Source organism: Kogia breviceps, chromosome 13 (genome assembly GCF_026419965.1).
Source record: "Kogia breviceps isolate mKogBre1 chromosome 13, mKogBre1 haplotype 1, whole genome shotgun sequence".
Lineage (NCBI taxonomy): Eukaryota > Metazoa > Chordata > Mammalia > Artiodactyla > Physeteridae > Kogia > Kogia breviceps.
Genome location: NC_081322.1, coordinates 55,967,776 through 55,979,465, shown reverse-complemented (window position 1 = coordinate 55,979,465; position 11,690 = coordinate 55,967,776). Strand labels below are relative to the sequence as shown.

At 43.9% G+C, this 11,690-nt stretch overlaps 1 protein-coding gene across 1 annotated transcript; it reads right to left on the bottom strand.

The window, feature by feature from the left end:
* Positions 1-252: 252 nt before the first annotated feature.
* On the bottom strand, positions 253-10,349 carry HEY2 (hes related family bHLH transcription factor with YRPW motif 2). Its single transcript, XM_059083955.2, has 5 exons — positions 10,122-10,349; positions 8,115-8,193; positions 7,894-7,977; positions 5,510-5,591; positions 253-1,082 (listed from the first exon to the last, which is right to left on the bottom strand). The coding sequence occupies exons 1-5, from the start codon at positions 10,202-10,204 to the stop codon at positions 397-399; spliced, it is 1,014 nt and encodes a 337-aa protein (XP_058939938.1). The 5' UTR covers positions 10,205-10,349; the 3' UTR covers positions 253-396.
* Positions 10,350-11,690: the final 1,341 nt, after the last annotated feature.

Sequence of the window (11,690 nt, the reverse complement as noted above, 5' to 3'; positions counted from 1 at the left end):
CAAAAGAAAACTTTACTAGCTCAGGCACTTATGAAACACGAATTTTTTTTCCATTTAGTTTCAACAAAATTCAGTCAGGGCATTTTTCTTTCGCAATTCAGACATCGTGATGCACTGCTGGATGGTTCAGTCCATATATTTTCCAGGAGACTTCTAGATGAAAACAAGTGTGACATTTTCAAAAGTTGCTGATGTCAGTTACCAAACTGCCTTAAACCAAAACAGAGAAAAAAGATAATACCACATTTCCACTTCTGAGGTTTGTGTCTCAAATAGCTTTATTGTTCCTTTGTGGATCTGCAGACATCTGTATGGCTACTTTCAGGGTGCAGAGGTTTTAAGCTGACTCTGAAATGAAGGACATTCAGTTACTACTGCAAGAAGTTCAATGAAAACTTAAAAAGCTCCCACTTCTGTCCCCCAGGGTCGGTAAGGTTTACTGTTTGTTCCACTGCTTGTCTGCTGAGGGCTGGACGTGGCTGATACCGACAAGGGAGGGCTGATGGCTGTGGCAGCTGCCACCGCTGCAGCTGCGTTTGGGGGAAGCATGGGGAATGCCCCAGCGAAGGACAGGGGGAAGCTGTGCGCAGCTGCCGTGGCTGCTGCAGCGGCCGCGTGGACAGTGGCTGAGAGGGACAAGAGAGAAGTGGAGAGAGGTGGCACACAGGGGGCGATGCTGCCTGTTGATGGCATCCGAAGGGCAGAGTCTGCGTGGGCAAACGTGGCCGTGAGGAGGGTGGAGCCGTGGGCAGGAGGCACTTCTGAAGTGGTGGAGAGGCGGCAAGGGGTGGGCTCCGAGGCGTGGAGTCCGCTGGGTTGGAGCAGGGCTGCTGGAAGGTGGTGGAAGGCTGCCGCCCAGTGGTGAGGATGCAGGGGGTGATGGTGGTGGGCCAGAGAGGAGGTCATTGCCGCCGCCTCTCGCTGTGAGGCACACGTGCTGAGATGAGAGACCAGGCGCACCCGCAGTGGATCGGAGGAGTCCAGGCCTTCCACAGAGCTCAGGTACCTTGCCACTTCGGTTAAGCACTCTCGGAATCCAATGCTCATGAAGTCCATGGCAAGAGCATGGGCGTCAAAGTAGCCTGCAAGGAGGTTTGAGCAAAGTGGGGGCCAGGAGAGACAGTGAGAGAAAGAATGATACACTTATGAAGAGTAGCCACCACCTACATTCCACCCTGTCCTTCAGAGATTTAAGTAGAACGACGATCCTTTCTGAGAACGTTGCCAGCTATTTATGGTTGTAATTTTTGCAGAAGTTAAGAAAGTGCACTTTGCAATTCACATGTGTGACAACTCTGGCAATGCTATGTACTGTAGTTGTTCCTGCAACCAAATAGCACAGTGGGGAAAAGAATTAAGAACATCTGTGTTTCAAACACTTCCAGAAAAAAAAAAAATGGTGTCTCTTCTTTTGTATTGTGGGATAGTGAAATTTTCTAGTAAACTTTTCCATGGTATAACAGAGTACCAGTCTCTCTGTCTCTGTCACATGAATTGGAGATTAAAGGGTTTATCTGAAACATCCTCACTCTCTTGGCATTTATAACCGAGATGTGAAATGCATAAGAGCAGTGTGAGGACTTTTTTAGAAATGTGCCAGAACTGCTTAATAATTTCATAAATGCTTCTTGACTCATGGTGTTTTTTATCAACAAAATGAAAACACCATTACTTTGTATGGAAAAAAGTTGAAGAAGCAAAATGATTTTTATTTATTTATTTTTTTTTTGCGGTACGCGGGCCTCTCACTGTTGTGGCCTCTCCCGTTGCGGAGCACAGGCTCCGGACACGCAGGCCTAGCGGCCATGGCTCACGGGCTTAGTTGCTCCGCGGCATGTGGGATCTTCCCGGACCAGGGCACGAACCCGTGTCTCCTGCATCGGCAGGCGGATTCTCAACCACTGCGCCACCAGGGAAGCCCGCAAAATGATTTTTAAAAATTTGATTACTAATTTGAAGATCTTATTTTTCTATGAGGTAATATAACATTACTATAACTCCTAGTTTTCCTGAAGTCCAAATATATATTTCTTTCATTGGTTAGCTTACTTTTTTCTGGCATCCGTCCAAGAAAAAAATGTATATTAATTGTGGCAGTGTGTATGCACATACCCTTACACCTAAGGTTACTACCATTAAAATAGCTAGAGCTGGTCTCATTTATGAGAAACCCTTTTTATCCAAAGATAATACATTAGAATAGAAAATAGTAACATCTGATTATTATCAGTGACAATTTAGGGTACTGATAATAATCAGACATTTGGGGAAACGTCACCACTTTGAATAAGTAACCTCTAATATGTATAAACGTAACCTTTTTTTTTTTTTTCCGGTACACGGGCCTCTCACTGTTGTGGCCTCTCCCGCTGCGGAGCACAGGCTCCGGACGCGCAGGCTCAGCGGCCATGGCTCATGGGCCCAGCCGCTCCGCGGCACGTGGGATCTTCCCGGACCGGGGCACGAACCCATGTCCCCTGAATTGGCAGGCGGACTCTCAACCACTGCACCACCAGGGAAGCCCTAAACGTAACCTTTTTAGACTTTTTTTCTCATTTGCAACTTTTTAAAAAACTTTTCAAATTAAAATTTAGTCTACTCACTTCGGGGATGTGTATATACATAAATGAGAAATATCACACTCAAACAAGGTTATTTTCATCTAAGGCATTTACTACATTCCCTTTATTAATGTTTTTGTAGATCAAAGTATTACCTGTTTTGTTTATCATCTATTAACAATTAGACTAGCACTTTGGAAAACAGTAGTCACAATATTCAAAGTCCAAGAGCTAGAATTTCAACAGAGATTTGGAAGTCCCAAAAAGAAATTTGAGGAAAAAATATACACCATTAAGACAGTAACAACAACAGCACAAAGCTGACATAAGAGAATATCATGAAATGTGGAATATCAGCAACAAAAAGAGTCATCATCCCAGGACTTCAGCATGGTTAGCAATAAAGCCCCTGGCATTAGGAGGGAAAGTTCTTCCTGAAGAAGAAGCCTCCAAAGAAAGACTTCACATGAGTCCTCAGGGTCCTCTGCAAGGCTTTGCAGACTTCTGACTTCATGAGAGAAGGGAGATAATCATCAGAGTAGACAAGAGTCCAGAAACCCAGAGGGACCTAGAAATTTAGGTTACTCTACTAAATTCTCTCTAGAAACTCCTGCAATACCAAGACAGACTAAAGAATGGACCAACAGAATTGTACCCCAGGAGCTTCCAAGAATCTTCATGAGTCGGCATGAAGTAATTGAAATTTGTGATTTGCCAGCTGTATGTGGTTGTATATGGGTGAGTTCTCTGTTGCATCTTAAGGAATATAAATTATGTAATTTCTATACCGTTGCTGAATGCAGAGGGAAATGACGATTAGCAACTGTTTCCTGCAACCGCATCTTGGGCCAATAATCATAGCACAGGGGTCCACACCACTTCCATCACTGCTCTCTGGGCTTTAAGTGAATAAGTTCACAACAACCTTGTGAAGTGAACATTATTACTGTCCTCATTTTACAAACGAAGAAACTGGGGCTCAGAAAAGGTCAGTCCTTTATCTAGGGTCACAGACCAAAAAACAAAAAAAAAAAAGAAAGAAAAACAAGCCAGGATTTGAAACCAGGCAACCCAAGTGCAGTGTCTGTCCTTCAACAGTACATTTTGGGGCCCCCATAGCAGCTGTGAGTCTTTAACAATTGGAGCCCACACGACCAGCCCCCCTTCTTCAAGGCCCACACGGTCTCCTGCGAGGTGACCTCTCTAATGAGCTGGCAGTCAGGCGACTTGTATGGAGCTTGCTCGGAAATGTCTGTTCACAAACTATTTTGGGATGAATTTTAGGACTGTTCAGGTAGCCAAGAATAGCAACCAAGATGGAACTTAGTGTTTATAATAAGGCATAAGAACAATATTACTCTTTAGAAGTATAGCTCATGCCAAATATTTGAAACGCTGATAAAAATTCTTAGCCTTGTGGCTAACAATGCCAAGGGAAGTCACGCAATCAAACAACTTTCCCTGCACGATCACTAACCCGATCGGTCCCCTAACATCCTGAGGGAGCTAGTGTAGAGACAGAATCCTGGGGCAGCGGGGGGCCTTGAGGGCTCAGAGTGCTAGTACAGGCCTCCCTGTGCAGCCCAGCACCTCTGTCTCGGCTTAAAGGTTAGTCAGTGGCCAAGCTGGGCTGGATCACAGGCTTCTAGAATTTCATCCAGTTCTCTTCCCTATTACGTAAGAATATTTGCAGCCTAGGCTGAGGGTTACATTTTAACGAGTAGAAATCACAATTCCATACCCGTTCAGTATGGTTATTCAGGCAGGATGGTTCCTTGAGAAGGTACAACAGAGGGTAAGTCACACCGTGTGTGAGGGCGTCCCTTTACAATGATCACCCCCCCCAACCTGACACAGGTAAAAGATGGTAAAGGTCAGGGCTGATGCTCCACAGGTCCTCAGCTGGAGTCAAACACTGAGATACTTCTGTACCAGTTGATATACAGCTATTTCCCTCCAATGCCCTGCCCCTGTCCTGATCTAGGGCAAACTCTGATACTACGTAATAAAAGGCTAATGCTGAGCAGAGATAAGTGTTCAGCGTGTAGCTGCAGCACTTAGCCCCTGTGGTACCCTCTCCTTACCCAGTTATCAAATATATGGAACAGCACCCTTGGCTAAGATGAATACCAAAGGCCTGCTTGAAGGGTGAAAAAGATATAAAAGGGCAAAATCAAGTCTGAGTGATGTGTGAGAGGTGGGATAATGAAATCTGAATGAATACTACATCATTTAGGATCTCAAGTCCATTCATAGCATGAAGTGAGGGTCACTTCCTGACCCTCTGGACTATTCTTCCCTAAATCACTATCCAGTACAGAAGACATCTCTCCACAGCACTGGGCCCAGGGCACCTGCTCCTATTTGCTCTTCACAGGAATGACTGCTCCATCAGTGGTTTCCAGGACAGAGATTCACTACCTGCACTTCAAATGCTCTGTGTGGTCTAAATCCAAGATCAACCAAACTCTGAAAACAACAATGAAAATTCACTTCCTTTGGAAGAGCTACATTATAGTGAGTCCTATCCTTGATTTAACGGGGGACTGGGGAGAGGGAAAGAAGAGATAAAGATTGCCTCCAACCTCCTGTTTATGTTTGGATGTTTGTGTGTTTGTTTTGTCTTTCTGTACAAATTCCAGCATGCACTTCTGAAAGTCCCAAACAAACCTCTGACCAGGCTGCTGTGAATGAAGCTTTACTCCCACAGTATTATAAAAGCAAACACAAGCCCAGGGTCAAGTGCTTCTTTTGTTCCAGAAGTTCTTTCCCACGAGTTCAATCCTGCCATTAGCATTGATTTCCTCGGCTTTAATCTGGGACCTCCTATCTCAGCTCGTTAAAGAACTGTTCAACTATGACTTCCTTACAATCTTAGGGAGAAAAAATGAAAAGAGAAAGGTAGAAGGGGCGGGGGTGGGGGTGGGGGGATGAAGTCACCTACTTACCTTTACCCCCAGTTGCCTGGAGCATCTTTAAATGATCAACTGTCATTTGCAGTATTTCAGCTTTTTCTAACTTTGCAGATCCCTGAATAAACAAATAATAAAATCTTATCAGTCCTATGGAAATGAATTTGGAACAACTTACCCTGAAGTTTTAATTTTTCCTTTCACTAGAAAATTCTAAGTTTAACTTTTTCACAGAAAAATATGAATTCTTCCTAACTTTACATGAAAACACTAATTGCATCACACCTAATGACAGATATTTGCCATTTTAACTTTTAAAGACTAAATAATTTTTAAACACAAAAATAATTACACTAAAATCACTCTACCCAAACTACTACAACTGCAAAAATCTCAAACTGCATCAAACTGGTTAATAATATACTTTATTTTATCAGGGGATATACAATAGTCTTATATAATGCTGAAGTCTAGATCAGTTGAATCCAACTCTGGAGGAAAAGCAGATAGGATCTCAGCAAATTATTGTTAAAAAGCATATTTTTCAAAAATAGAAAATTCTATTATGCCTTTAAGGTAATTCATACTACACCACTGTTAAGTATAGAACCAAAAGTGTGATGGGAAGACTTTCAAGGTTTTTTTTTTCCCAATAATTACCAGCAGGTGTCACTGTAAATTCCAAGATCATAAACAAGGAAGCATAATCTAATCTAATAAGCATCAAAAATGCTTAAGGATATTTGAACCCTTTAAAATAGTTCTTAATAAAATTGTCATAGTTTTATGTCCCTCCCCCATTTTAAAAACAAGGCAACCTCTGGAAACCAACTGAAATACAAATGTGCCACTTCAAACTGTCTCAGAGGGCTGTGGGTGGCTTCTAATTTCTTGGAAGAGCTAAATAATTAAATCAGTATGTTTTCTTGAAAAGGAAACTGCAGTTTATTTCAGGTTCCTATGCTTTACTTGTTTTGTGAAAATTGTCAGCACCCAGTACATGGTGAGAGTGCCAGAGTGACTTAAACTGCTTGAAAGAACACTCTTCTAATTATATTGTGACAGGGCCAGCTCTCTAGGGTTGGTCGCCAAGCTCAGCAAATGGGAAAGCCTGTGTTTATGGTAACTAACTGCCAAACTACTGAGGTTTGCTTTTAAGGTTTAAGTCGACATTTAAGAAAAAAAATCGAACGAACTCCACCCCACCCACCCCCACCCCCCCCCGCTAAAAAAATCACCAAACTGTTTCTCATAATTGTAGACATTTCAGCACTGAAAGTAAAAACGTCACTGATTACTGATATTTTCATTTTCAACGTTTTGTCATGGGAAATGCTAATAATCAAAACTACAATTTGCCCATTACATTTAGCTCATTAAAGACAGTTTCAGCATATAGAGTGGTGCCTTTTTTCTCTTAAAAATGTATAGTCAACAGCATTTGACAACTTATACTTCTGTCAATGTTCAGTTTTTCCATGAGTATGTACAGTAGTTTCAGTGAAAGTGACTAATAACAAAACTGCAGTTTCTGGATAATTTCCAAGGGCTTTGTAGGGCTTGCTTTATAATGTTTGTGGTTCATGAAGTAAACAACAAAATGGAATAAACAAACAACAGCTGTCTTATACCCTATTTGAATTTAATTGAAAGTTATTTTCAACAAAGGTATGATGCCATACTCTGAAAGATGCTCTTTGAAATCTATCAGCCGTGGCGGCAGGAGGAAAAACACAACTCTTCCAAGATGAAAAGGAAGATTTAAACATTTGACTTCCTACTTTACTAAGTGTACAAATCTTTTAATTTCCTTCCTTTTTTTTTTTTTGGTAAAGGAATACTTTAATTCTGAAAAGGGGAATTTATGGCTAGTTTGATTTTTAACAAACTTCCACAAAGATGCCTCAAAACAAACATCATTCTATTAAGTCAGGGATTAAAAATGAAACCAAGTGGTTTGGTAAATAAATTTTGTTAGTATTATTATTTAGGAAATAGAGCTAGAGGTGTTACTTCCTCGGCTTTGATTATTTTTTAAAATAAAAAGCTTATTTTTTAAAGTTTGAGACAAAAATGAAATTTCACATAGATATCTTTTCTGAAAAAGAAGAATACTACATACAGCTCAGTTTTAAACAAAACCACTACTGGTATTCACAGAAAGAACAGAGAGAGCTTGAACATGTTACCCTTAAGGGGAAAATAAGCTAGAGAATGGAAATGTTTTTCAACTTCATGATGGATTATGTTTTTAATAGTTTTGCCACAACAAAGCATTTTATTGAAATAGCTGCTCTGTGCCAGATCACGGCACATACACCATTATTTTAATGAGCTTTAAGAAGAACCCACGTTGCCAGATGAGAGAATCAGTTTTTTTGAGCTCACTGGTGGGGTGGTCAGGATGGGGGGCAGCTTACTTGTTTTTCGAAAGCAGTTGGCACCAGTCGTCTCAGCTCAGATAAACTGTTATTTATCCGATCTCGACGCCTTTTCTCTATTATCTATCCCCAAAAAGCAAAACAACAACAAAAGTTCATGAATACACAAATGATAAAATTACTCGTAATGGAAAAATACAACTGCTACACATTAGGCTGGATTACATGAAATAAAAAGACAAAAAAAAAAAATCACATACCCCTCTCCTTTTCTTTCTTGCCATAATCTGAGATGTCGTTGTTGGAGAATTCGATCTAATCACAGAGCTAGTACTTTGTCTATGAAATAAGAAGAGTTTGTCAGGTGCTGAATTAACATAACAATTGTTTTCTTCTGGGTGCTTGATGGCACCCATTAAATATTCAGAGTGATAGCACAGTTCAGATCAGCATTATTTTATTCTTAATTCTTGCTCTTTGCAGACTTTGCTTTCAGCCCTTATATCTCTTTTCAAATAGAAATCATGCCTTTTTTTCTTTTAATTTTAATGAGTAACCCAGATGTCAAATCCACTGGCAAAAACGTCCCTAAACTTTTACTGAGCCTCCCAATGAAATAATTATGGGCAGTCAGGGTGAGAAGTTAGATATTAGTACTTCCTAGTTCCACTCATAAATGTTTCTTAAAAGTCAATTAATCTCTAATAGCATCCCTCCTCCTCCCTCTGGTAAGACCCAATGAACAAAGCAAAGCTATTTTAAAATAATTACTATCAAACAGATATACAGCCATCACATGTCAAACTGTTGTCCCTAGAGGCAATCTTTAAAATAAACAGAAGTTACCTTACTATTTCAAAACTCCAAGTAGTCATACAAGAAAAAAATGACAAATTCAATGTTTTCTATATTAATCTTCCAAAAGAATGACCCCAAATTAAATATGCCACTAATAGAAAAATTAAAATTAGATCAACTACTAAGTAACTGTTTTACTTTGAAAATAAAACTCTAGGTGAGTATCTCTCAGCCTTCAATCTGAGCTTAATCCTCTCAGAGTTGAAATCCATATTGAGTTTGCTAATGAAAATATATTCTATATCAAAAGTTCAGTCAAATCACTATACTGTCACATAATTTTTATGATCCTTTCTAGTTTGTATCTGTTCCTCTTCATAATTCATGGACACTCTACTTTCTCATGTTCTCAAATTCTCCAGGTTCCTGTTATTTGTTCTCTTTCATTATAGAAATATTGCACACACCAGGTTCTTATTACCTCACCTTCTCACTTCTGGATCTTATTTCTGAATTAACTGTTCCCCCTCATTCCCACCCCCTTCTCAACTGGTTTCACCTTTCACATGACATCTTTTGTTTTTCCGATCTCATTTTTAAAGATGACACAACACTTTAATAATTAGAAGATACTTTGCAAACAACGTTTCAAGCAAATATCTTTGCTTTTGCTGATTCCGGGCTAAGGTTTGTACATATCAGAATAATAATATTGAAAGAAAACCAGTTTCCCAAACGTAGAATTTTACTCTTTGAGTGACAGCTGCAGATAAATAATTAAGGTGCTTCTGGGGATGGCAATTAGAAGCAATTATCATTTGACCCGCCTTGGCACTAAAACGCCTCCATAACCTCCCTCTGTCACTGGAAAGTGGAGGTCTGGCTTCCGTGATCACGATCTCGATCTTCTCCAGACTCAGGAACGAGCAAAGAGACAGATGATGCCTGAAACGATCCTTCATCTGTCACTCACTCTCCCGTCAGCCAAGTCACATACGATCAACCTGGAAATCTCAGCCTACTTAGCCTTGACATCGCTAATTGCTTTCATGGCTCCAAAAAGCAAGTCATCTTTTAGTCTCTTTAAAAATAAAAAAAAAAAAATCATTTTTTTCTCTCTTCGCCTGGCCCATTTTGAAAGTGCTCCCAAATGCAGTTTCGGTGGCGGGGGCGTCGCCCGTCTCCCGGGCGTGCCAGTCCGCACGCCCAACGCTGACAGCCGGGGACCCTCCTTCGCCAACCTCTGCACACTTTCGGCCGCCCCACCCCTAGGGTGCAAACCCACATGCCTCGCCCCACACGAACACGCGCTCCGTAAGCGCCCACCCCTGAAAGTTTTTCGGGCAAAACTTTCCCCGCTCGGTTAGAACGCGGCGGAGAGGAACCTCGGGATTTCCAAGGAGCCGCTCGTACACAAAGCTCCCCGATGCCCTCGGGCTCCGGACAGCTCCCGCCGAGCCCGCGCTCACCCCGAGTAATTGTTCTCGCTCCCCACGTCGATGGTCTCGTCCATGTCGCTCTCAGAGGTCGTCTCCTCACAAGGGCGCTTCATCACGGCGAACACCGCGCGGGGTGCAGCCGGGCCGGAGCCTCGGACACCGAGCCGGACGCAGCGCCCTCCCTGCCTGCCTCCTCCCTCCCACCCTCCCTGGGACCTGGCAGGCGCGTCTCGGGCGGCGGCGCGGTCGGCTCCTCGCGGCTCTTTCCCACGCTGCAGCCCAGCTCAGCCGCAAGAGCCGGCGCCGGCCACGCCTCCCCGGGCGGGCGGGGCACCCTAGCCAGCCTCCAGCGCGCAGGCCCCCGCAGCTCCGCCGGGCACCGCCTCCTCGGGAGTCAGCGTGGTCCGGGATTGGTCGGAGAGGAGGGGCGGGGCCGCGCTCTCCAAAGCCCGCCGCGGAGCTCCGGCTGAGCCGTGGGAACGCGGACGCGCATCTGGGGTCCAGGAGCAGAGCGCGGGTGGGGAGAGGCGGCGGCGAGCGGGAGCGCGAAGTCACTAACTCTAGATAGGGAAGCGCGCGAACGTGGGCACAGGCGCCGGCGCGGGCGCGGGCGCGGGAGCGGGCGCGGCGGGGGTGGGGGCGGGCTGGCGAGGGGCGGGTTCTGGACCTCGGGTTTTGGCGCTCCTCCGCACCCAGCCGTCTGCCGGTGAAGTTTCAGCCCTGTGTTTAAAGAATAACCCCAAGCACGTGGCTGAGTGTGCGCGAGCGTGTGTGACGTCGGGAGGCGCCGTGGCTTAACCGAACCGCCCCACTCGGCTGTGCCTTGTCTGGACCAAAACTGCTGACTGACTGACCCTGGCGGTCACATTTGCCCTCTGGGGTTTTCTAAAACCCTAAATCAAAGTTGCTTTTCTCTTTGGCAACTCCCAAGGCTACTTCCGCGGCCTCTGGGCTGTGAACAGATAAGGACGCAAGTTTCCCCGACCAGGTACTTAACAGCTGGTGGTCGGAGGGTCTGAGAGACCGGCCACCAAACGATTTTCGATTTGCACCTAATCAGTTCTTTCCATTTGGCCACTGAGGCTGTGGATAATAGATTCCGTTGAGTAGACCGTGGGCTGGAGTTGTGTCTACTCTGGTGGCAGGAAGGACTAGAGCAATGATGCGGGTATTTCAGGACACAATTTTAGTAGTTTTTCAAGTTCGAGTTTTTCGGGCTTGGATTATCCAGATCATTGCAATTCTCCACACTCCCTGGTTTGGGTAGTCGCAGCGGTAGAGTTAAGTAGAATCCCGGACGTGAAAAAAAAATCGCGCTTGGAAATTTAATTTGTTTTTAATTTGTTTTTTTAAAATTTGTTTTCTAAAAGACAATGCGAGTCCAGTTTTTAGTGCATTGGACAGCGTGGGTTGTGTAAAACTCTAGATGTGCTTGTAAAACATGTTTTCAAGCTGCTCTTTCCCTCCATGCGCTGAGGTAGTTTTTTGAACCCTCTACGCAGTTGTGTCTATGCGAGGGCGGCGGGAGGCGGTGGGCCCGCCGGGGCGCCGCGGTACCGGGAGGCGGGCGCCGGGTTGGTCGGGGTCGAGCTCGAGACT